Here is a 26,792-nt window from a genome sequence, read left to right on the forward strand (position 1 = left end):
TCAAAAAAGCCCAAATGTTCCCTATTTAGTGCACTGCTTTTGGTCATTTGGCCATTAAAGGTATTAGTGGTAATTCAGCTCTGGTGTGGTGGGGTCACACAAGACACACATTGTCCATGCCACGGATCACAGACCACGGACCAGAGACCACAGACTGCCCATGCCATGGACCACAGACCAGAGACCACAGGCTGTCATACCACAAGCATGGGGCTCCCGAGTGGCACAGCGGTCTAAGGCAGTGCATCTCAGTGCTAGAGGCGTCACTACAGACATCCTGCTTCGAATCCAGGCTGTAACACAGCTAGGTGTGTATGCCTCAATCCAGAAACCTTTTGTTGTCGAGCTCCTTATGATAACTTTGTGACAGTGATGTGAAGACTAAGATAGAGATGAATCAGACAGCAGGTTCCTGGAGGACAACAGGAGCAACAACAGACTTGTTTTGTCTAGATGTGAGGTCCCAGCTTGACAGAGGCCGTGGAATGTCAATTGTCTGTTTATTTTTGCCTTCTTCACTTACTTTCATGCCTGCTCCTCTTCAGTCATAACGTCAGTATATCGCCAGACTTCAAATAATAACCTAACGCCAGACATCAAATAATCACAGCATCAGTCATATGTCTCAAGAAGATAAAACTGTCATGGAAACTCACATTTTTGTCCAGTTGCTGAGTAAGTGCAGGGAAACAAGCCTCCATCTGTGCTATCTTCATTTGCTTGAGTGCTGGTGATGCAGATGACTGCATAGGTGCTTTTAGGAAAGAGGGTGCATTTACATACGCTAGCGTTGCTTGCAATAGGCTTGCACAAAAGGTTAAATATGAATTCCTTATCAACTTACTGTGCCAGTGGGCAGGACGGTGGGTCATTATGACGGTGGGGGATTTAAAATCATATTATTGAAACAGACTTTACCAAACGAGGGTCTGTGGTAGACCCACTTCATCTCTACTTACCTAAAAGTCTCAATACTGTATGTGGACAAAAAAATGAATAACATGGAGGGAACTTTTATTTTGACAGAAGGCAAACGGAGACACACATGTGGAAAGTATGTTAAATAATACGGTCCTTTTAAATATTTTGTCTCAAATCTCCCCCGTCATAATGACCAACCATCCTGCCCACCGGCACAGTAAGGTGTAATGGAATTGCATTTAACTGCCCTGCTTCCCACGGACTGTTTTTGTACAAACCCAATACAACTGAAAGCAACGCTAGTGAAAGTAACGCTAAACTGAACAAAAATATTAACGCAACAATTACAGTCACAGTTCATGTAAGGAAATCTGTCAATTTAAATTAATGTACAGTATTAGGTTCTATGAATATCACATGACTAGGAATACAGATATGCATCTGCTGGTCGCAAAAAAAGTAGGGGCGTCGATCAGAAAACCAGTCAGTATCTGGTGTGACCACAATTGGCCTCATGCAGTGTGACATATCTCCTTCGCATAGAGTTGATCAGGCTATTAGAAGAACTGGGACATTTTCAACTTCCAGGAATTGTGTACAGATCCTTGCGACATGGGGCTGTGCATTATCATGCTGAAACATGAGGTGATGGCAACGGATGAATGGCATGACAATGGGCCTCGGGATCTCGTTACGGTATATCTGTGCATTCAAAATGACATCGATAAAATGCAATGGTGTTCGTTGTCTGTAGCTTATGCCTTCCCATTCCATAACCCCACCACTCTGTTCACAACGTTGACGTGAGCAAACCGCTCACCCACACAACACCATACACGGGGTCTGCGGTTGGATGTCCTGCAAAATTCTCTATCAACTTTGGAGGCGGCTTATGGTAGAGAAATTAACATTACATTCCCTTGAAACAGGTCTGGTGGACCTTCCAAGAGTCAGCATGCCAATTGCAAGCTCCCTCAAAACTTGAGACATCTGTGACATTGTGTTGTGTAACAAAACTTCACATTTTAGAGTGGCCTTTTATTGTTCCCAGCACAAGGTGCACCTGTGTAATGATCATGCTGTTTAATCAGCTTCTTGATGTCAGGTGGATGTCAGGTGGATGGAATATCTTGGCAAAGGAGAAATGCTCACTAACAGGGATGTAAACAAATTTGGGCACAAAAAAATGTTGAGAAATAAGCTTTTTTTGAGAGTTTGGAAATCTTTTGGGATCTTTTATTTCAGCTCATGAAACATTGGACCAACACTTTACATGTGGGGTTTATATTTTTGTTCAGTGTAAATGCACCAGCATTGCTAGAAAAAACTAGGGGTGGTTTCCTGGACACAGATTAAACCTAGTCTTGGACTAAAAAGCATGTTCAAAGGGGAATCTCTATTGAAATAGCTGTTTGGTCCAGGACTAGGCTTTATCTGTCTCCAGGAAACCGCCCCCTATTTTCTGCAGTGTTGTCAATGCTAAAGAAAAGTTTCAGACCCTATAGGGGCGGCCAACGAGCCACAGCACCTAGTCTGGTTTTCCCTAGCCAGTTTCAGATCATAGCTCAGGGCAACAAAACACATTGAAAAGAACACAGCCTTGAAATTTTGTGGACAAAAAGTCAAAATATGTCCATAACAGCCACTATGCAACCCTTAGGCTGTCCATAACAGCCACTATGCAACCCTGGGGCTGTCCATAACAGCCACTATTGCAACCATTGGGCTGTCCATAACAGCCACTATGCAACCATTGGGCTGTCCATAACAGCCACTATTGCAACCCTTGGGCTGTCCATAACAGCCACTATGCAACCCTTGGGCTGTCCATTACAGCCACTATGCAACCCTTGGGCTGTCCATAACAGCCACTATGCAACCCTGGGGCTGTCCATAACAGCCACTATGCAACTCTTAGGCTGTCCATAACAGCCACTATGCAACTCTTAGGCTGTCCATAACAGCCACTATGCAACCCTGGGGCTGTCCATAACAGCCACTATGCAACCGTTGGGCTGTCCATAACAGCCACTATGCAACCCTGGGGCTGTCCATAACAGCCACTATGCAACTCTTAGGCTGTCCATAACAGCCACTATGCAACCCTGGGGCTGTCCATAACAGCCACTATTGCAACCCTTGGGCTGTCCATAACAGCCACTATGCAACCCTGGGGCTGTCCATAACAGCCACTATGCAACCCTTAGGCTGTCCATAACAGCCACTATGCAACCATTGGGCTGTCCATAACAGCCACTATGCAACCCTGGGGCTGTCCATAACAGCCACTATGCAACCATTGGGCTGTCCATAACAGCCACTATGCAACCCTGGGGCTGTCCATAACAGCCACTATGCAACCCTTGGGCTGTCCATAACAGCCACTATGCAACCCTTGGGCTGTCCATAACAGCCACTGTGCAACCCTGGGGCTGTCCATAACAGCCACTATGCAACTCTTAGGCTGTCCATAACAGCCACTATGCAACCCTGGGGCTGTCCATAACAGCCACTATGCAACCCTGGGGCTGTCCATAACAGCCACTGTGCAACCCTGGGGCTGTCCATAACAGCCACTATGCAACTCTTAGGCTGTCCATAACAGCCACTATGCAACCCTGGGGCTGTCCATAACAGCCACTATGCAACCCTGGGGCTGTCCATAACAGCCACTATGCAACCCTGGGGCTGTCAATAACAGCATAATGATTTGTCTCAAGGGAGTTTAGGATATGCAAAGTCCATGTCAGTGAGACACAACCCCAGAGAAGATACACACATAGCAGCGGCCTCACTCTTTTCAGAGGTCCTACAATGACCAGATTAGCTTCATAATCAAAAAAGCTTTCCATTGTGTGCCAGACTAAACCTGTGATTAAATGTACTGTCTGTAAATTAAGCTTTGTGTATGCAGCATACTGTATGTGAAGTATTCCCGGGGATCCATGGTGTGATTTGATTAGGAATCCCATCCACAGTTACATAGGGAGAGGCATCATGACAGGCTCACTCTATAAACTGGTGATCAGTGAAGACAACATGACACATGTGCAGTAATTACAGTAGAGTGTTGGGTTTCTACTCTCCCCTGACTATAAATAATGATGTCATGGATTCTATAATGAAGCCACGACATAATTACATTTTCTCCAACAACTGTTATGGTAGATATATATATATATATATATATATATATATATATATATATATATATATATATATATATATATATATATATATATATGTATATATATAAACATGGAAGTCCTATTCCTTCGTAATGCCTCAATGAAAATAAAATAGATACAAAGCTAAGATCGGGAAACTAAGAAATCAGACACTTGGAGGTCTATATATTTAAGGACTTTACTTATACCACCCTACTCACTGAGTCCTTTATTCAGCTAACTGTGTGACACAAACAAACCCAACCACATGAAACACTTTCATTTCCTACAGACATTTACCGTGGCTGCACACGGGCTGTATTTCTACTGGACAAACACACAGGGGCTAAATTCCATGATCGTCATTATACATGTGCAGTATATTCCCAGCATTCCATACCTATGGAATTCCATGATCGTCATTATACATGTGCAGTATATGCCCAGCATTCCATACCTATGGAATTCCATGATCGTCATTATACATGTACAGTATATGCCCAGCATTCCATACCTATGGAATTCCATGATCGTCATTATACATGTACAGTATATGCCCAGCATTCCATACCTATGGAATTCCATGATCGTCATTATACATGTGCAGTATATTCCCAGCATTCCATACCTATGGAATTCCATGATCGTCATTATACATGTACAGTATATGCCCAGCATTCCATACCTATGGAATTCCATGATCGTCATTATACATGTGCAGTATATTCCCAGCATTCCATACCTATGGAATTCCATGATCGTCATTATACATGTACAGTATATTCCCAGCATTCCATACCTATGGAATTCCATGATCGTCATTATACATGTGCAGTATATTCCCAGCATTCCATACCTATGGATTTCCATGATCGTCATTATACATGTACAGTATATTCCCAGCATTCCATACCTATGGAATTCCATGATCGTCATTATACATGTACAGTATATGCCCAGCATTCCATACCTATGGAATTCCATGATCGTCTTTATACATGTGCAGTATATTCCCAGCATTCCATACCTATGGAATTCCATGATCGTCATTATACATGTGCAGTATATTCCCAGCATTCCATACCTATGGAATTCCATGATCGTCATTATACATGTACAGTATATTCCCAGCATTCCATACCTATGGAATTCCATGATCGTCATTATACATGTGCAGTATATTCCCAGCATTCCATACCTATGGATTTCCATGATCGTCATTATACATGTACAGTATATTCCCAGCATTCCATACCTATGGATTTCCATGATCGTCATTATACATGTACAGTATATTCCCAGCATTCCATACCTATGGAATTCCATGATCGTCATTATACATGTACAGTATATGCCCAGCATTCCATACCTATGGAATTCCATGATCGTCATTATACATGTACAGTATATTCCCAGCATTCCATACCTATGGAATTCCATGATCGTCATTATACATGTGCAGTATATTCCCAGCATTCCATACCTATGGAATTCCATGATCGTCATTATACATGTACAGTATATGCCCAGCATTCCATACCTATGGATTTCCATGATCGTCATTATACATGTACAGTATATTCCCAGCATTCCATACCTATGGAATTCCATGATCGTCTTTATACATGTGCAGTATATTCCCAGCATTCCATACCTATGGAATTCCATGATCGTCATTATACATGTACAGTATATGCCCAGCATTCCATGCCTATGGAATTCCAAATTCCTCGGCTGCCGAATGTGGAAGTGTGCAAACCTTAAAAAAAATAATGAGGGCGAGTTGGCTGCAATGATCTGCCTAGACTTGTTACGAGCTTTGGTGTGAAATGGAGAGAAATCTGTGGCTTTTCTTCTTGTGTGTATTCAGAGCAAATGCAGCATGTCAAAAAGGGGGATTTATTACCTCCGTGGAGAAAAACAGTCTCCCGATGATAAGAACATGATTGGCCGACCTAGGCGGCCCTGCCCAGCTTTGCTACGCTGTAGCACTAATTACATCCGGAGCTCAATGGCATCCCGGCGCAGCCAAAGAGACCAAGACAAGAGAGTGGCCACAGTCTGGTAGCAAACATCATCAAAAGCCACACTACAGGCGATTAGGAGAATGTGAAGCACCCTGGGAGAGCCTGGGTCCTTGTCCATCTCCGTGATAAGTTTTGTGACACTACACATGCAGTAGAGAGGACTTTGAAGGAGTTCTGGTTGCCAAGGGCGAACGCCACGTTGCTCTGCCAAGTATTAAGAAAGAACGCTAGAAAATCCCCGCAGCAGAGAAATGTCAACAAAACGGCAGCATAAAGGCTACATTCATCAGGCCCACAAAGAAATGTAGATGCTTGGAAATAGATCATTATGTTCCTCTCATGCCACAAGCTTCAGAATAGAGGTGTTTAAGTCAGGCCTCCCTTAAAGGGGCGGCAACTGTGACTCTGGGAAATACAGTTCATCCTGGGCTTTAATCTATCATCATTTCCACTGTCATTCCATCCTCAAAGCTTTGCCAACTGCTTTAAAGCCACTCTAAGTGATTGTATTAACGCTCTTTGTGTCCCATTATCTGTCCATGCCAGAGTCTTTGTGGGTGACTTTTCCGCATCACTGAATCTGTAAAGTCTTGAAAGTCTGTTTCGGAAAGAAATATCCGTCCATCTCCTTCACACATCTTTTGACCCCAAACCATTCCTTTACTCAAACAGTCAGAGAGTTGTCTTTTTTTAAGTAAGTGTATTTTGTATAAATTCAACAAAACAGAAGCTGAACTAATACGCTCTAGAATCTGTCAAATTCTTAACAGAGAGCAACTCTTAAGTCCTTGTCAGTGGGCGTCTATTTCCTGTAAATTGGGTGCTATTCACGGACACCTTCCCTCACAGAAACCTAACTCTATACACGCAGCCCTTCCCTCACTGAAACCTAACTCTTGCAGTCCTTTGTGCCACCCTTCCTAGCACTTAACATTGAGTGTATGAAGTCTAAACATTGCTTTCTTGTAAGAAACATTAACTTCATAGTTTTTCCTCCTCTGCAATCTAAAGTCAGAGAGGGCCATGGCATATTGCTTGATGGGGGCATATCAAATGTCTAGTATAACTGTATTCTTTCAAGTTTGGTATGAGATTGAAATTCAATAACACATTATAGAACAGGCTGGTGCTGCCTCCCGAACAGAATAATGCTTAAAGGAACACCTTAAAGATAAACTCCACCCAAAAACTATCTTTTGGAATTTGTTTCATAAGTCCATTGTTGACATTGTCCCAAAATGTTTAGCTTGTTTCAAAATACAGAAATAGTTTTGCATTATATGATGCTGCGTTTTGCATCATACGTGGAAGATTTCTGTATTTTTTATTTATCTTGGGGGGGGTTCTAAGTTAACATATGGAATTGTTTTAAGAAGGTCCTTTTGAAATTTAAGCCCCCTTGAAGTATAAAGCAATTATTTTCTGAATAGCACCCACACAAACACATTGAATAACAGATTCACTACAGGGAACAACAGATAGTCCTCCCCCCCGCCCCCCAAAACAATGTAAAGGAAGTTTGTTCTGACGTGTCAGTCCTATATCTGAGAGATAAAAGAAAGATCAGGAAACATTATTATCTTTATTTTTACATGTATTTAGCTCTTATTTAGCTCTTATTTAGCTCTTATTTAGCTCTTATTTAGCTCTTATTTAGCTCTTATTTCTGCCCTTATTTAGCTCTTATTTAGCTCTTATTTAGCTCTTATTTAGCTCTTATTTAGCTCTTATTTAGCTCTTATTTAGCTCTTATTTAGCTCTTATTTAGCTCTTATTTAGCTCTTATTTAGCTCTTATTTAGCTCTTATTTAGCTCTTATTTAGCTCTTATTTAGCTCTTATTTAGCTCTTATTTAGCTCTTATTTAGCTCTTATTTAGCTCTTATTTCTGCCCTTATTTTTGGCACTAAACTCTGGACGCTACAGATCATTTTTTGGAGAAGACCAATTTTCGGGATGTCTCATGGTCTGACAAACACTGCTCTAGCTCTGTTTTCACCGCGGACGTGGAAGTGTGACAGCGGTGGAAATCCCTAGCTTAAATGGATGGGTTTGATATTGATAGTTTTCCATATGTAAGACGGGCAGGGAGTCGACAAAGGGAGAGAAGGAGAGGACACTCAGAAAAGGGTGGGTGTATCTGATTACAAAGCTAACAGCTCTTGTTTTCTCTGAGTTTATAGACTATGTGCAGTGTGTGTCCACTCGCCAGCCAGTGAATGGATTCTCCGTCTCATCCCATCATCACAGAGGATCTAGAGTTTCCACAACTACAGGCTGTTCACACATTCAAGTTAACCACCTAAACCCTAACCATAACCTTGACCAAGACACAGCCATAACCGTATTCTCATCCCACATGGAACCAACCAAGTCAATCAACCCCCTTGCTTGCTACCTCTCCTGCTATCCTACGCTCATGTGCTGATGGATTGTAAACAACTCTGTAAGTCCACTGTCTGATTTACTACTGTCATGGGATAGGTACAGAGGCCATACAAATACATGTACTGCTCCCAGTGGACACTATTCAGACACAAAACTATATTCAACAGACACAGCTGAGAAAGCATAACAATGTGTCCATTCTCAATCTGACATTTATATGTGCCTGACATGAGATGTGTGCAGCGAACAAAGATAAGAGTTACATGGCAACCATGGCCTTGTTTTCTCTGTCTCACAGAGTGGGTACACATTTTGCTACACAACTGCTCTGGTATATGTGCAGTTAGTGCTAAATGGATCTTATCCAACATCGTAGGTTTAATTTTTTTACGAGAGAAAAAAAACTATAAATAAATCTGTTGAATAATAAAATAGGGATATGTGTATTTTATTGGATATACTTACACTAGGAAATTAATATGGAAATGACTGAGCATAGCTGAAAGACTCAGTGTGCGTATAGGCATGCAAGATAAAACAAGAAGGATGTACCTCACTTGCAGGTATGTAAACTCATTCCCAGGTCAGTCATGTAAACTCATTCCCAGGTCAGTCATGTAAACTCATTCCCAGGTCAGGCATGTAAACTCATTCCCAGGTCATACATGTAAACTCATTCCCAGGTCAGGCATGTAAACTCATTCCCAGGTCAGTCATGTAAACTCATTCCCAGGTCAGTCATGTAAACTCATTCCCAGGTCAGTCATGTAAACTCATTCCCAGGTCAGGCATGTAAACTCATTCCCAGGTCAGTCATGTAAACTCATTCCCAGGTCAGGCATGTAAACTCATTACCAGGTCAGTCATGTAAACTCATTCCCAAGTCATACATGTAAACTCATTACCAGGTCATTCATGTAAACTCATTCCCAGGTCAGGCATGTAAACTCATTCCCAAGTCATACATGTAAACTCATTACCAGGGTCATTCATGTAAACTCATTCCCAGGTCAGGCATGTAAACTCATTCCCAGGTCAGGCATGTAAACTCATTCCCAGGTCATACATGTAAACTCATTACCAGGTCATTCATGTAAACTCATTCCCAGGTCAGGCATGTAAACTCATTACCAGGTCATTCATGTAAACTCATTCCCAGGTCAGGCATGTAAACTCATTCCCAGGTCAGGCATGTAGACTCATTCCCAGGTCATTCATGTAAACTCATTCCCAAGTCAGGCATTTAAACAAGTGGGCACTTTTCCATGAGAGAAATGGACAGAGCAGGGTCTGTTTGGGGCCTAGGCGGGTCAGTGCTGGCAGGCAAGAGGGAGACGACGCTGACCCAGAGACACAGCACAGAGACCACTCTGTTTCCCTAATAGCCAAGGAATGCAGCACAGGATGGTAGGTAGGGTAACTTTCACTTCACCACATACCTTATCAGGTAATCACAGAATCTGGGGAACCCCCTGCCAAGAGAATGTCAATTTGGTTGGAATTCATATAGCAGGGGTCAGACACATGGATTTCTGTCTTTAGATGGTGAGAGGATGGCTTTTTAAAAGGTCAGTTCACCAGATCTGTCTAGCTACCGCTTGGGAAAAGCATTATTCAATGTTCCAGATATTACATCAAAATCAAATACTAAGCTGTAGCAAAGTAAAAAAGAAATATATATAATTATAATACAAGATAGATAGATAGATAGATAGATAGATAGATAGATAGATAGATAGATAGATAGATAGATAGATAGATAGATAGATAGATAGATAGATAGATAGATAGATAGATAGATAGATAGATAGATAGATAGATAGATAGGATAGATAGATAGATAGATAGATAGATAGATAGATAGATAGATAGATAGATAGATAGATAGATAGATAGATAGATAGATAGATAGATAGATAGATAGATAGATAGATAGATAGATAGATTTTCCAACAATTGTTTACAGACAGATTATTTCACTTATAATTCACTGTATCATAATTCTAGTGGGTCAGAAGTTTACATACAATAAGTTGACTGTGCCTTTAAACAGCTTGGAAAATTCCAGAAAATGAGACGTGTTCTGTCTCCTAGAGAGGAACGTACTTTGGTGCGAAAAGTGCAAATCAATCCCAGAACAACAGCAAAGGACTTTGTGAAGATGCTGGAGGAAATAGGTACAAAAGTATCTATATCCACAGTAAAATAGGTCCTATATTGACATAACCTGAAAGGCCGTTCAGCAAGAAAGAAGCCACTGCTCCAAAACTGCCATAAAAAAAACAGACTACGGTTTGCAACTGCACATGGGGACAAAGATCGTACTTTTTGGAAAAATGGCCGCATTGTGTTGTGGAGGAGCTTTGCTGGAGGAGGGACTGGTGCACTTCACAAAATAGATGACATCATGAGGGAGAAAAATTATGTGGATATATTGAAGCAACATCTCAAGACATCAATCAGGAAGTTAAAGCTTGTTCGCAAATGGGTCTTCCAAATGGACAATGACCCCAAGCATACTTCCAAAGCTGTGGCAAAATGGCTTAAGGACAACAAAGTCAAGGTATTGGATTGGCCACCACAAATCCCTGCCCTCGATGCTATAGAAAATGTGTGGGCAGAACTGAAAAAGCGTGTGCGAGCAAGGAGGCCTACAAACCTAACTAGGTTACACCAGCTCTGTCAGGAGGAATGGGACAAAATTCACCCAACTTATTGTGAGAAGCTTGTGGAAGGCCACCTGAAAGGTTGACCCAAGTGAAACAATTTAAAGGCAATGCTACCAAATACTAATTGAGTGTATGTAAACTTCTAACCCACTGGAAATGTGATGAAAGAAATAAAAGCTGAAATAAATCATTCTCTCTACTATTCTGACATTTCACCTTCTTAAAATAAAGTGGAGATCCTAACTGACCTAAAACAGGGACTTTTTACTAAGATTAAATGTCAGGAATTGTGAAAAACTGAGTTTAAATGTATTTGGCTAAGGTGTATGTAAACTTCCGACTTCAACTGTATATATATATATAACATAATATATATAACATAATATATATAACATAATATATATAACATAATATATATAACATAATATATATAACATAATATATATAACATAATATATATAACATAATATATATAACATAATATATGCCAAGAGTGTGCAAAGCTGTCATCAAGGCAAAGGGTGGCTACTTTGAAGAATCAAAAATCAAAAATATATTTCAATTATTTTTTTTAATTTTTGGTTACTACATGATTCAATATGTGTTATTTCATAGTTTTGATTTCATCACTATTATTCTACAATGTAGAACATAGTCAAATAAAGAAAAACCCTTGAAGGTCTATGGACTACTTTAGGTACCCATTGCACAAGAACTGATGAACAGTAGATGAACTGTCCCTTCAAAGGTGCTTTGAATCATTGACCTTAAAATTCAAATAATTCAAGGTCTTTGTACCTTAAAATTCCACGCTATCGTCCCACAACTTAAAAAATATGCATTTATGGGCACAATTATTGGCACAATCCACTAGTAATTAATGTGTTGATCACCGAAACACAGATTTTTATCTTTCCCCCTTTCTATCCACTGTCTTCAAACTTTAGCCACTGTTGGCAACTCCTTGATTCTATGTTCCAGGGTAGCAAATCCTTTCACGTCGATGCTTCAAAAGGCCCCCTGTAAGCTATCAAATCCACCCGCCTTTTCTCCTAGTCCAGATATTGTGCAACCGGTTGTTTTCCCTCTCTTTGGAGAGACGTGCCCTCCATGAGGTCCAGGTGTTTGGTGGCATTACACAACATCAGCCTTCTATAGAACCACTCAGCACAAAGCACTCCACACAAGGTGGAGGTGGGAGGAGGGGTTAGTTATCCTTCCATTATTCTGTCTCTCACCCTTTCTTTCTGCAGTGCTGAACTTGTGGTTAACAAGAGCTAACGGGAAACACATCAACATGTGGGTTATTGTCACTTCTCACATTGTCGTAACTCGGATCAGCAACAACCAATAGATTTTTGCACCCATTTGTTTGATGCATGACAGGTATTTGAGTCAGGCAACCTCAGCTTAACCATGTTATGACAGTAGACAGGCAAGAAAACAACTGAGCCAAAGAAAGCCAAAAACAATTGGTAAGCTACTGGCAGTGAAAGGAGTGTGTTCATGCCTGCATCTGTGCATGTTGAGGTGGGGCTAGTGTCTGAAAAAGATATCTAAAAATAACACAGCATTCACCAGGGAACAAAACACGTCTGCAATGTTGAATGATAGCAGACATCTATGGGAGGAGATAGGGCTTAATGGTAAGGGGCAACGATACTGAACACTTTCGGCAATGGCACAGGTTTCTTCATCCGACTCCTACTGTACAGTGTAAACTGAATAGCATCGGACCCAAAATAAATCCTTGTGGAACACCACGTGATATCTACTTTCTCTGAGTTGTGTTCACCAAGGGTGACAAAACTTTAGACCGGTTAAATAGGTCCTGAACCAATTTAGAACTGGACTGTAGAGGCCAAGCCATCTCTCCAGTCTGTCCAGCAGGACATTATGGTCAACAGTGTCGAATGCAGCACTTAAATCCAAGATAAAAGGACAGAGAGCTGTCTGGCATCTGTGTTGGCTCTAAGATAATTTACCACTTTAACTAAGGCTGTCTCTGTGCTGTGGTGGGCAAGAAAACCAGATTGGAATTATTTAAAAGTACTGTTGGCACTTAAATAATGTTGCTTTTTGAAAACCAATTTCCGCAGAATTTTGCTTAAGAATGGAAGGTTGAAAATTGCTAAAAAACTGAAGAATCTAGATAACTTTTCTTCAGAAGGGGTTTAACAATAGTGGTTTCTAAGGCAGTGGGGAAAGTGCCCGTGTAACGGGAGTGACTAACAATAGATGGAACTTCTTCAAATATGCAATTAAAAACAATTTTCAAGAAGGTAGTGGGGATAGGATTGAGAAGGCCGGTAAAAGGCTTAAGGTGTGATGTCAGTTTCCTGAGCACGTAACTTTCCAGGGCAAATAACTCCATAGTGCCTTATGTGGTATCGTAGACTAGAGCATTTATCAGGCCATCCATGGTCGAGAAGAGCACTCTCAAATTATTCTGATTATTAGTGACCAAGTTAGAAATGAGCCAGTCTGGCATTTTGCCTTCTTAGATACAATGCATCCGGAAAGTATTCAGACCCCTTGACTTTTTACACATTTTGCTACATTACAACCTTATTCTAAAATGTATTAAATAAAAGCTTATCCTCAACAATCTATACACAATATTCCATAATGACAAAGCAAAAACAGGTTTTTAGAAATGTTTGCAAATGTATTAACAATAAAAACATGAAATACCTTATTTACATAACTTTTCAGACCCTTTGCTATGAGATTTGAAATTGAGCTCAGGTGAATCCTGTTTCCATTGATCATTGTAGAGATGTTTCTACAACTTAACTGGAGTTCACCTGTGGTAAATTAAATTAATTGAACATGATTTGGAAAGGTCCCACAGCTGACAAACCAAGCCATGGGGTCGAAAGAATTATCCGTGGAGCTCAGAGACAGGATTGTGTCGAGGCACAAACTGAGCAATCGGGGGAGAAGGGCCTTGGTCAGGAGGTGACCAAGAACCCGATGGTCACTCTGACAGAGCTCCATAGTTCCTCTGTGGAGATTGCAGAACCTTCCAGAAGGACAACCATCTCTGCAGCGTTTCTTTTGCAAAAATGTCAACAAAATTATATTTTTTGCTTTTTCATTATGGGGTATTGTGTGTAGATTGATGATGGAAAAAATATATTTAATGCATTTGAGAATAAGGCTGTAACGTAACAAAATGTGGAAAAAGTCAAGGGGTCTGAATACTTTCCGAATGCACTGTATGCCAAGATGCTCTCTTAGAATATCATAATGTACCTGAAACTTTCTCCACTTCCACTCTGCCTTTCTGCAATTTATCTTTAATTGATTAGTTTCCTCACTCACCCAAGGGGCTCTCTGTTTGGATGTGGCTTTTTTCAATCGTACTGGATCTATGGCATCAATGGTTGCCCTTAATTTGCTATTAAAGTTCTCAACTAAGTCATCACAAGAGAAAGGCAGAATAAATGGTGGAGTATTGTTCATACACTCAATAAACTCTGTAGCAACTTCAGAGGTAGGATAGTGTTTCTTAATAATGTATTCAGTATTACCCTGACATATGGGCAACTACGTAGTAAAATCACCAGAGTGGTGATCAGATAAAGCTACATCACCAATAGAGGATATGTCAATAGAATTCCCCTTGGTAATAACCAGGTCCAGAGTATGGCTGTAGTTATGGGTGGGCCCAGTAGAATTCCCCTTGGTAATAACCAGGTCCAGAGTATGGCTGTGGTTATGGGTGGGCCCAGTAGAATTCCCCTTGGTAATAACCAGGTCCAGAGTATGGCTGTGGTTATGGGTGGGCCCAGTAGAATTCCCCTTGGTAATAACCAGGTCCAGAGTATGGCCGCGGTTATGGGTGGGCCCAGTAGAATTCCCCTTGGTAATAACCAGGTCCAGAGGATGGCCGCGGTTATGGGTGGGCCTAGTAGAATTCCCCTTGGTAATAACCAGGTCCAATAGAATTCCCCTTGGTAATAACCAGGTCCAGAGTATGGCCGCGGTTATGGGTGAGCCTAGTAGAAAGCCCCTTGGTAATAACCAGGTCCAGAGTATGGCCGCGGTTATGGGTGGGCCCAGTAGAATTCCCCTTGGTAATAACCAGGTCCAGAGTATGGCCGCGGTTATGGGTGGGCCCAGTAACATGTTGGATAAAGTCCATAGAGCTCAAAAGATCCATAAATTCTATGTCCTCGGAGTCAGCCTCTTTGTCAACATGAATATAAAGATCGCACACACAATGATTTTATCATAGTTCTCATGGACATTAGTACAGAAGGATCAGTAAAGACAGTGGGGCAGAGCTTTGGTGGCCTATACAGGGCCAGCACTGAGGGCTGACATTTAAACAGTATAGCATGATGCTCAAAAGACCCTATGTCGCCAAATTAAATGTCCTTAGAGATGTCCCCCCCAACCCTTTTCTCTTTTCTGATAGTGTATGAAAAGCCTACCCCTCGGACTAAAGCTTTAATAAGAGCGGCACTACAGTCTGAAGACTGCCATGTTTCAGTGAGAAACATGCAATCAACTTTGCGCTCAGTAATGAGGTCATTCACAAAGGTTTTACTAATTATTTAACAGTGCCATGTTCTTTTTATGTATTATTTACCCCTTTATTCTTCCCAATTTCGTGGTATCCAATTGGTAGTAGTTACAGTCATGTCTCATCGCTGCAACTCCCGTACGGACTCGGGAGAGGCGAAGGTCGAGAGCCACGTGTCCTCCGAAACACATCCCAACCAAGCCGCACTGCTTCTTGACACAATCCCCATCCATCCCGGAAGCCAGCCGCACCAATGTGTCGGAGGAAACACTGTACACCTTGTGATGTGGTCAGCATGCACTGCGCCCGGCCCGCCACAGGAGTCGCTAGTGCGCAATAAGACAAGGATATCCCTGCAGGCCAAACCCTCCCTAACCCGGATGACGCTGGGCCAATTGTGCACCGCCACATGGGCCTCCCGGTCGCGGCCGGCTGCGACATTGTGCCACCCAGAATCTCTGGTGGCACAGTTAACACTGCGATGCAGTGCCTTAGACCACTGCGCAACCCGGGAGGCCTAAAAGTGCCATATTCAATGAGTGTGGGCCATTCTGCCCCTTGGGCATCTGTTTCCAGGTAACCAACGTAATAACAACGTAATAACAGCGTAATAACAACGTAATAACAGCCAAATTACGTATTAACGTTACAACCACGTTTTCTGACAGTCTCCAATCAGAATCAGAATGGTAGGATATGACAGTTTGTATAAACTCACTAGAAGGCAGAGCTAGAGGAACATAAATTAGGTTACTCATGCTAACCATAGTGACATTTCTACAGGAGCTGATATGCTTTCCAAGGCCTCTGTCGCTTATTCGGTAAGGGAGGACTGGAGCACTACCAGACCCTGTCAGGCTCTAAAACAGTTTGCAATTTTGCTGAAAATAATCCTGGAACCATTGTGGTTAGGGTGAATTCCGTCTCTTTTAAAAGATAGCTGTGGATTGAGAGACAGATGTGCTTTCGGAGTGCCTAGTCTGCTTAGAGAGTGTAGAAATTGTCCATTGTAGATAGTGTCAAGGGCCTGTGTGAAATCAATGAAGGTGGGGTCGACATCAAATTTGCGTGGACAGAAATCTGCCAGCTTTGTGCCACGGGCATCAAGGCTGTCACAGTCCATCTGCTTTTCATGAAACCATGCTGCAAACTACAAATTGCAGACTCAGTTTCCTGTAGTAGTAGGTCCTTCAGAATTCCTTTATAGACCTTGCCAACACAGCTCAGAAAGGAGATCTGATGATAGCCCTGAGGGAACTGATCTGACGATAGTCCTGAGGGAACTGATCTGACGATAGTCCTGAGGGAACTGATCTGATGATAGTCCTGAGGGAACTGATCTGACGATAGTCCTGAGGGAACTGATCTGATGATAGTCCTGAGGGAACTGATCTGACGATAGTCCTGAGGGAACTGATCTGATGATAGTCCTGAGGGAACTGATCTGACGATAGTCCTGAGGGAACTGATCTGACGATAGTCCTGAGGGAACTGATCTGGTGATAGTCCTGAGGGAACTGATCTGACGATAGCCCTGAGGGAACTGATCTGACGATAGCCCTGAGGGAACTGATCTGACGATAGTCCTGAGGGAACTGATCTGACGATAGTCCTGAGGGAACTGATCTGATGATAGTCCTGAGGGAACTGATCTGACGATAGTCCTGAGGGAACTGATCTGACGATAGTCCTGAGGGAACTGATCTAACGACAGTCCTGAGGGAACTGATCTGACGATAGTCCTGAGGGAACTGATCTAACGACAGTCCTGAGGGACTGATCTGACGATAGTCCTGAGGGAACTGATCTAACGACAGTCCTGAGGGTACTGATCCGACTATAGTCCTGAGGGCACTGATCTAACGATAGTCCTAAGGGAACTGTGACTTTCTTGGGTACTTCCCAGACTAGTGAGTCTTTCCACTAGGAGGGGAAATGTCCAATTTCTAGGCAAGCATTGAACAAGCCGATCAAAACAGAGGCAAGCTCCTCAATGTACCTGTATCTCTTGAGAATCCAGCCAGGGATGCAGTCTTTACCAGCTCGTTTCCTCACCTTGAAAAGAAGCATCTTGACCTGTCCATTACTGTAGGTTTCAGTAATGAAGTTTTCCAAGATTCTGTTTTCAACCGCCGAGCTTGGGATGTTGCATGTGACGTCCTTCCACACAGAAGACAAGTGAAGACTCAGGGTTTCACACTCCTCTTCTGTCTTTGTGTCAACTCTCCCACTCACTCTTCTGCAGCTCACATTAGCTTTTTACTGGACTTTAACCAGTTTTTACTGTCCTTGGTCCTGAGATGAGAGACTTCATCCTCATAGTATCTTTTCTTAGCATATTGGATGAGACATGTCACTTCGGAGCAGTCCCTTGTACTCACGGTTGTCCTCTGATTGGAAAGCTCTCTGCCTATCGACAATGAGCTCCTTTATTTGAAGAGTCATCTATGGCTTATCAGGTGTTGTGATGTTGCTCCTTCCAATGGCCTGGTTGATGTCAACTTTAGCTTGATACACTGCACTGGAATCTTCTATGTTGAGTTGGAGAACTAAGAGCCTCTTAGATTCAGGGGTGCAGCGCAGTCTGAACACTGATCTTGATGGTGTGTTTGGCCATAGGCCAGCTGAACAGAATATGGTTTGATGGTCAGAACAACCAATCGGTGGCAGGTGGGCTGGTGATGGACTGAAGTTGATTGGAGCCTCTAGCTGGTTTTGACACCACTTGTTTTAGTCCAAACGGAGTGCATAATGGACCGTGTTTCAGGGTGTTAGTATAACCAAGAATCACATACCTTAACGACTATATCTGTGTTGAATAGTACTCAGGCATTTTGGGGGATATTCCAGGACCTGGGAGTCAGATTGGGCCTCCTTAGAACATTTTGGCAGGGTTATAGAGGACAGCAGACGTACGTGGTAGGAGAGATGGTCTCAGTCAAGTCCACAAACATTCAAAGCCATCGTCCTCAAGGTCCAGTAAAACTTGTGATGGATGCTGTGCATTATGCATGGCTACAACCTAACCACATGAGGTTACTCTGTCCTTTCTATGCAGACTACAGCCTTAAAGACTGACTATTGAGTCTGGGACATCTTCCTTTACCAAGACTCGGTCAACAGCTACAATGTCAGTCTCGTTAGCCTGTGTCACAGAATAAAGGTCATCTACCTTGTGTCCTCAGGATCACATGTTACACAAGAGAATGTTGGGAAGCACAGTCTTCGCAGCTTTTGATGGGGGCATCTGTGTGCGCCGCACCAGACAGTGTAGGGTAGACTAGATGCTGCAAGTCAACAGGGCCATGAGGCTTGCGCTGCTTTACAGAGTCACGAGTCATGACAGGTATTCCAAGCACTGTTTTCTTTCTTCCGCTACAAGACCCTTGTCTGTGCCAAAAGGTCAATTTAAGATTCTGAAAAGAGCTGCTGTCAGTTTTTGCATTGCTCAAACTCAAAATAGCCTTTTTAGTGAGCATATTGAAATCTATGATACTTCTGTCCCCTGCAAGTTAGTTGTGGTCTCTCCCTCTGTCCCCTGTAAGTTAGTTGTGGTCTCTCCCTCTGTCCTCTGTAAGTTAGTTGTGGCCCTCTGCCCCTGTAAGTTAGTTGTGGTCTCTCCCTCTGTCCCCTGTAGGTTAGTAGTGGTCTCTCCCTCTGCCCCCTGTAGGTTAGTAGTGGTCTCTCCCTCTGCCCCCTGTAGGTTAGTAGTGGTCTCTCCCTCTGCCCCCTGTAGGTTCATTGTTGTCACTCCCTCTGCCCCCTCTAGGTTAGTAGTGGTCTCTCCCTCTGCTCCCTGTAGGTTAGTAGTGGTCTCTCCCTCTGCCCCCTGTAGGTTAGTAGTGGTCTCTCCCTTTGCCCCCTGTAGGTTAGTAGTGGTCTCTCCCTCTGCCCCCTGTAGGTTAATTGTTGTCACTCCCTCTGCCCCCTGTAGGTTAGTAGTGGTCTCTCCCTCTGCCCCCTGTAGGTTAGTAGTGGTCTCTCCCTCTGCCCCTGTAGGTTAGTAGTGGTCTCTCCCTCTGCCCCTGTAGGTTACTTGTGGTCTCTCCCTCGGGCTCTCTGTAAATCCCCCAAATTCCCCCGTGTCCTGAATATTTCTCTCCTTCCTCTGCTCTGATGTATTCCCACCTGATGAAGGCCATTTGTTCTGAGGATTAGGATAAGTGCCGTCGGTCTCTGATTAATTAGAGTGGTAGTAAGAGCAGTGTGTCTGTGTAGAAGATGGAGAAAAAAAATCCCATTGTGAAATAATACTTTTTGGCCAATTCATTGATGGAAATATCAGTCGTTTGAAATACATTTGACTGGTCATGCTTATCGGTCTATAGGTTCATATGCATCATTCTAGTGTAATTAAATAGGCGTGTGTGTACAGTATGTATATTCCTTATATATCCTGTTTATCACACGCCTACAGCATACAGATAGAGAGCCTTTGAGTCGAGAATATGTCTGACAGCGCCTTAGCCGTAATTTAAAGACAACTGGAAAACTCAGAAGAATACGAGGTCATGACAGTGATCTACAGGTTGTAAAGTCAGAGCTCTGGAAAGAGACCAGAGTTCCCGAGTTGGATGACCATTCAGAACTATTTTTCAGTCGTAGCTCATTCTTTTTTTCCCCCTAGTTGTCTGGAAAGCACTGAAGTCGGAAGTCAGAGATGTCCAAGTTCCCAGTTGTTTTGAAGTATCAGACGGTAACGGATGGCAGGCTTCATCAACTCGTCATCAACTCGTCACACACCACTTTGCAATGAGCTGGAGGCAGTATGTATATTGAAAACATATACTTAATTGTTAGAAACCTGAATGTTTTCTGAGGCATGTCTTACCTTGCTTCAAAGTAGCCTATTAGATCTCCTCTCTTGATACATTTCTAACAGATTTACATTTCTAACAGATATACATTTCTAACTCTGTCATAGGAAACTACTTCCATCAGCAGTTCCTTTTTGAAAACCGTGTCTTCCCGCTCATTTCATGATGGAATTAACATTTGCACGTTGTCTACTGCCTTGTGCGCATATAATGTGAAGAAATAATACTTTATCAACATTTTAACCTCGACGTTCTGTGTGCAGCTTGTTCTCATTATATCTCGTCTCCGTCGCTCCTCTGTGCTGTGCACCTTCCCACTTACACCAGAGATCTGTATATAATGACGAGATGCTCATGTCTCTGCCCTAACAAAGGAAGTCGTTGTCCCAAAGGTGGGAAGGCAGGTGACAAGGTTCAGTTCAAAATAAGCGCATAAACAAATTGGGTGTATTTTGGACAGATTTTATGAGTGAAACCTCTCGCTTCGCCTCTTTCTCCCAAGCCCCTCCCTCAACCACGTACAACAACAAAGATGAGAGATCCCTTTTCCTTGCTGACAAATGGTTTCAACTCGCTATTTGCATTTGAGGTTTGGTCCAACAGAATCGTTCATATGTAATCTGAAACACATTGAGACATTATTTTACTGTAATAGAGGAGAAGTTAACCTTTCGAACCATACCCTGTTTAAGTTTCAACTTCTCAAATTTAGAGCAAAAGCAGACACTACTTAAATGGATGTACCAATTAACATTCATTCTGGAAACTGAATGCTCAGTAATGCCTGCTACATTATTAGTGAATGTGCATTACGCATGGTTCTGGTTAAATTTGTAACAAAGTAGGGAATTTTTATAGACAGACTTGAAAGCCAGATCAGTGATTATTGCAACAACAAAAAAAGAAGGTATAACTATATTGATAAAAAATAATTTAATTATTAGTAAGTCTTGGTTGTGGAAGGCATATATTCAGGTATATTTTTAAAAGCTCTATATTCATTAGATTATTGACTGTTTTAAATGCAGTGTATTTGACCTTTAAATGTTCAACAAATGTTTTTTACAGAACAGTACAGTATATCGTGAATCACCCATAAGTTTGAAAAACTGTGCATTTAAATACTGTATCCCTAAAATCATTTATTCTAATATTTCTACTAATGCAAATTTTATTTTAATAACCGTGTTCATACACACGGCATATGTATTTAAATACTGGATTCTTGAAATGGCTCACTCTAATACAGTATACAGTACCAGTCAAAATTTTGGACACACCGATTCATTCAAAGGTTTTTCATTAATTCTTTATCAAGGTTTTTTCTTTATTTTCACTATTTTCTACACTGTAGAATAATAGTGAATACATCGAAACTATGAAATAATACACATGGAATCATGTAGTAACCGAAAAAGTGTTACACAAATCAAAATATATTTTATATTTGAGATTCTTCAAAGTAGCCACCCTTTGGCATTCTTTCAACCAGCTTCATGAGGAATGCTTTTCCAACAGTCTTGTAGGAGTTCCCACATATGCTGAGCACTTGTTAGCTGCTTTTCCTTTACTCTGCTGTCCAACTCATCCCAAACCATCTCAATTGGGTTGAGGTCAGGTGATTGTGGAGGCCAGGTAATTTGATGCAGCACTTCATCACTCTCCTTAGTCAAATAGCCATTTCCCAGTTTGGAGGTGTGCACTCCGACATGCAATCTCCATAGACAAACATTGGCAGTAGAATGGCCTTACTGAAGAGCTCAGTGACTTTCACCGTGACACTGTTATAGGATAGCAACCTGTCCAACAAGTCAGTTCTTCAAATATCTGCCATGCTAGAGCTGTCGCGATCAACTCAAAGTGCTGGTATTGTGAAGTTGAAATGTCTAGGAGCAACAACTACTCAGCCACAAAGTGGTAGGTCATACAAGCTCACAGAACGATGCCATTGAGTGCTGAAGCGCGTACTATAGCTCGGTTACATCACTCACTACCGAGTTCCAAACTTTTTCTGGAAGCAACATCAGCACAAGAACTGTTCGTCAGGAGCTTTATGAAATGGGTTTCCATGGCCGAGCAGCCACACACAAGCCTAAAATCACCATGCGCAATGCCAAGTGTCGGCTGGAGTGGTGTAAAGATTGCCTACTTTGGACTCTGGTGCAGTGGAAACGCGTTCTCTGGAGTGATGAATCGCGCTTCACCATCTGGCAGTCCGACGGACGAATCTGGGTTTGGGGGATGGCAGAAGAACGCTACCTGCCCCAATGCATAGTGCCAACTGTAAAGTTTGGTGGAAGCAGAATAATGATCTGTGGCTGTTTTTCATGGTTCGGGCCCCTTGGTTCCAGTGAAGGGAAATCTTAATGCTATGACATACAATGACATTCTAGACAATTCTGTGCTTCCAACTTGGTGGCAACAGTATGGGGAAGGCCCTTTCCTGTTGCAGCATGACAATGCCCCTGTGCACAAATCGAGGTTCATACAGAAATGGTTTATCGATATCGGTGTGGAAGAACTTGACTGGTCTGCTCTGAGCCCTGACCTCAATCCCATCATAACACCTTAGTGATGATTTGGAACGCTGACTGCGAGACAGATGTAATTGCCCAATATCAGTGCCTGACCTCACTAATAATCTTGTGTCTGAATGGAAGCAAGTCTCCGCAACAATGTTCCAACATCTAAAGGAAAGCCTTCCCAGAAGAGTGGAGGCTGTTATAACAGCAAAGGGGGGACCAACTCCATATTAATGTACATGATTTTGCAGTGAGATATTCGATGAGCCGGTGTCCACACACTTTTGGTAATTAACTGGACAGTACCGGACCCAAAATTGAACCTTGTGTAAAGCCACATGTGATATCTATTTTCTCTGAGTTATGTTCACCAAGGGTGACAAACTCTCAACCGGTTAAATATATCTAAACACAATTTCGAACTGGCAGAGCCCCACTTGTTTTGAGCCCCACATTTTTTTGCAAAAAAACCAGACGAAAATCAAGGGTTTCTTGTTTTGCATGTTATTTTGGCATTAATTAATAAGTGTTACAGATCAGTTTGCAAACAATGTAAAGAAAAAAAAAGAATAATACTTTGAGTCTCCATTTTTGCTTTGTTGAGTAAGGAAGCTCCAAAATGCAGGTGTTTCAGCCTAGCTCAGTGCTTTCTGTGATGGTGGGGCAGCCAGCGGAAAATATGGAGGGTAGGGGTTGCTAATGTTCTCTAGTTGCGCCGTGATTGGCTCAGTGTTCTGTCACTCATGGGGACACTACATCTCTGCCAAATTGAAGGATAGTGCTCAGAAATTCAAGCCCCTTGGGTGCTGCCATAGAGTTACATTAAAGTGCCCATCCAAGAAGGCTCAAGGTCATTGGCCACAGATAAAATGACATCAAATCACGTTATATCAGTAGCTTTGATTGGACTGATGTTAATAACATACTTTCAAAATCTTAGCTAGCAGTCATCATCATGAATCAAGTCAACAATCTACCCACAAATCCTTATTAATCCTTGTCAAATGAAAAGAAATTAGAGATAAAACGTATCGGTGCTCATCGGTCATTGGACATAAACATTACACGACAAGTTGGAAATCGCAAATTCAACAATTAGTGGTTTGGAAGGCATCAGTGGCTAACTGCAAGCATGGCAAAGTAATCCCTAGCCTCCTATTCAGTGGAGTGGGTGTATGGTCCAAATTGAGGGTTTAAGGCTCTTTTCCAAGCTTAATATTATAATCATTCAACATTGGCCATGCTGTCAATCATGATTTATGCCGTGATCAAAACAACTGTTAACTTGGAACTAGGAAATCTGACTTCAATGAGTTCAAGACAACTGGGAACTTGGGCAAAAAGGAGCTCCAACTGGCTAAACAAGTTCCCAGTTGTCTTGAAAACACCATAAGTCCAGAAAATGTCAGACTTTGATGACAAAGTATAATGCCAAAATTTGGACACGAAGGAACGCCGTGTCAACTTCCTGTTCAAGTGAGCACAGGACAGCAATTTCAGTCCAAAAATGTATTGTATGTTGCTGCATAAACTATGTAATATGCCAGGGAGATATGTTACTGTAGCTAAGAAAGTAATACTAAGTGTATGTTGTGTATTAAGCTGTTGCCCATGTGCCTCACCCTAATAATTTGGTCTATTTTCCCCTCTTAATTTCGCCCACTGTTCTGACTTGATCGTGCACATGTAACCTACATTATAAAATGTTTTCGAGACAGTAAATCATCAAATTTTGTAAGAGCTTTCATTGTCTGCTTATATGCCCCCTATATTTATCCTATGGTTCTGGCTTGGTGTACAGGGAGAACACTGTAAGAACGGTCCATGTTCGGAATTCTGTCGCTGTACATTTCAAAAGTGCTGAACAAATAGTTATATTGACTACATTCGTCCTAGCTCGCTCATTAATGTCTTAATCGAAATTACGGATTGCCTCTTATCCGCTTGTCGTCCCCTTATGCCATAGTTTGTACATCTCAATTGTCAGTAGAAACCACATTTATGAAAGCAAGTCAGCCATATCAGCTATGTTTTTTTTAAGGTAGTAAATGAGGCTGAATGAACTGTTTCGCTGCCAGGCAAGGCTCCACTGATAGCCAGGTGTAGCAGTGGTAAGATGTTGGGACTGCTGTTGTTTGTCGCCTTTATAGTGCAAATAATGTATTGTTTGGTGTTGTGTTGTGTAGTGGCTTTGCTGGCATGTACCCCACTTTTTTTTCTTTGCCCCATCAAGATGTACATGCTAAAATCGCCACTGAAAAGAGATAAATATTAATTCACAAAAAAAAATGCATGGTTGGCCACCTTGTATTGTGTGAATGAAAGAGTTAGACTAATAGGAATAGACCCCCTGCCCCATAAAATACATTGTCAAATTAAAAACGTGCCATTTTCCGTGCCCACTTTTCTGCGCTATCAATGAAAAGATGGTGTGTTAATTATGGGAATGGGTGATGTGTCCTACCTTTTTCAACAGTTTCTTGTTCTCTTTATTTTTGTCATGTTGGTCAGGAGAATCCTGTAGGAGGTCGTCTTCACAACAGATGAAACTCACTGTGCATCCCATCCAGGCAACTTCAGATCAGAGTCGCGTGGACCCATTCAAAAGCGTAATATTTCAGAGCTACGTTTTTCACTCCGCATAGTGAATTCTCACAGGCCCTTTACTCAAGCAGGTAAAACTGCGCTCCTGTGTTCCTGCTAATTTGATGAAATTATTCAAATAGTACGCGATATCACTAGCACTTTTATAAAACGGTTACGCATTCTATAAACAGGTCACTATAAATTTCACACTCCATGTCTTGCACCAAATTTTGTTCCCGTTTTCCACTAAACCCCATGCATAATCCCACATCGAACTGCTTTCCCGCTGTTCAGGAAAAGGCAGGCTTGAAAGTGAAGAAAAAATAAAAAACATGACTATGAGCACTGTGCACTAGTAGTACTAGTAGTACTAGCTACAGCTCGCTCTTTCTCTCTCTCTCTCTCTCTCTCTCTCTCTCTCTCTCTCTCTCTCTGTGCATCAATGTAACTTCATAACTTTATTTGAATAGATAGACTGTTTGATTGATAGATTACTATGCAAATTAAAAACATGTTAAAATTGGAATTTAAAAACATGTAAAGAATACATTGAAGACAAAATGCAGACATCCTCCAGGCCATCCTTGGGATACACACGACCACCAGTCAGCCAAAATCAACGGGCCACATTATGTTCTGCACCTATGACAGTAAGTAGTTGGTTGTGAGCTGATGGCTCTTTCCTGATTTGACAACAGAATCGTGGTCTGCGATTGGTGCATCATGCAGACAGCCAGCAAAGAAAACGTGTATGAATCCAAGATCAGCCAAGTTTTTCTTTGGTTACTTCAACATGGTAGCATGTCTTTCCTCTGGTGTCAACTATGACATATGTAATGGGTGATGGGTGTGAAGAAAATGATGTCAGCATGACATTACCTAAATCCAGAACAAATTCGAGAAAGCGTACAGTATTATATAGAGCCCTAATTGCATAGAACTTCCTTCCATCTCATATTGCTCAAATAAACAGCAAACTTGGTTTCAAAAAACAGATAAAGCAACACCTCACAGCACAACACCTCTCCCCTATCGGGCCTAGATAGTTTGTGTGTATGTATTGATATGTAGGCGTGTGCCTTTAAAAAAAATGTATGTAGTTCTGTCCTTGAGCTGTTCTTGTCTATTAATGTTCTGTATTATGTAATTCTGTATTATGTTT

The 26,792-nt window shown here is 41.9% G+C and overlaps 1 protein-coding gene across 3 annotated transcripts in view; it reads right to left on the reverse strand.

Annotated features, from left to right (window-relative positions):
• Nucleotides 1-25,952, reverse strand: part of LOC109905236 (tensin-1) — a 346,409-nt gene extending 320,457 nt beyond the window's left edge. The window contains exon 1 of one of the 3 annotated variants that reach the window (XM_031801026.1): nt 25,509-25,952. In XM_031801026.1, the coding sequence (XP_031656886.1) occupies nt 25,509-25,610 (102 nt within the window). In that variant the 5' untranslated portion in view covers nt 25,611-25,952. The remainder of the gene's footprint in view (nt 1-25,508) is intronic. The other 2 variants (XM_031801022.1, XM_031801028.1) reach the window with 2 other exon arrangements.
• Between the last annotated feature and the right edge of the window lie 840 nt (nt 25,953-26,792).

The sequence above is a fragment of the Oncorhynchus kisutch genome, linkage group LG2 (assembly GCF_002021735.2).
Source record: "Oncorhynchus kisutch isolate 150728-3 linkage group LG2, Okis_V2, whole genome shotgun sequence".
NCBI lineage: Eukaryota > Metazoa > Chordata > Actinopteri > Salmoniformes > Salmonidae > Oncorhynchus > Oncorhynchus kisutch.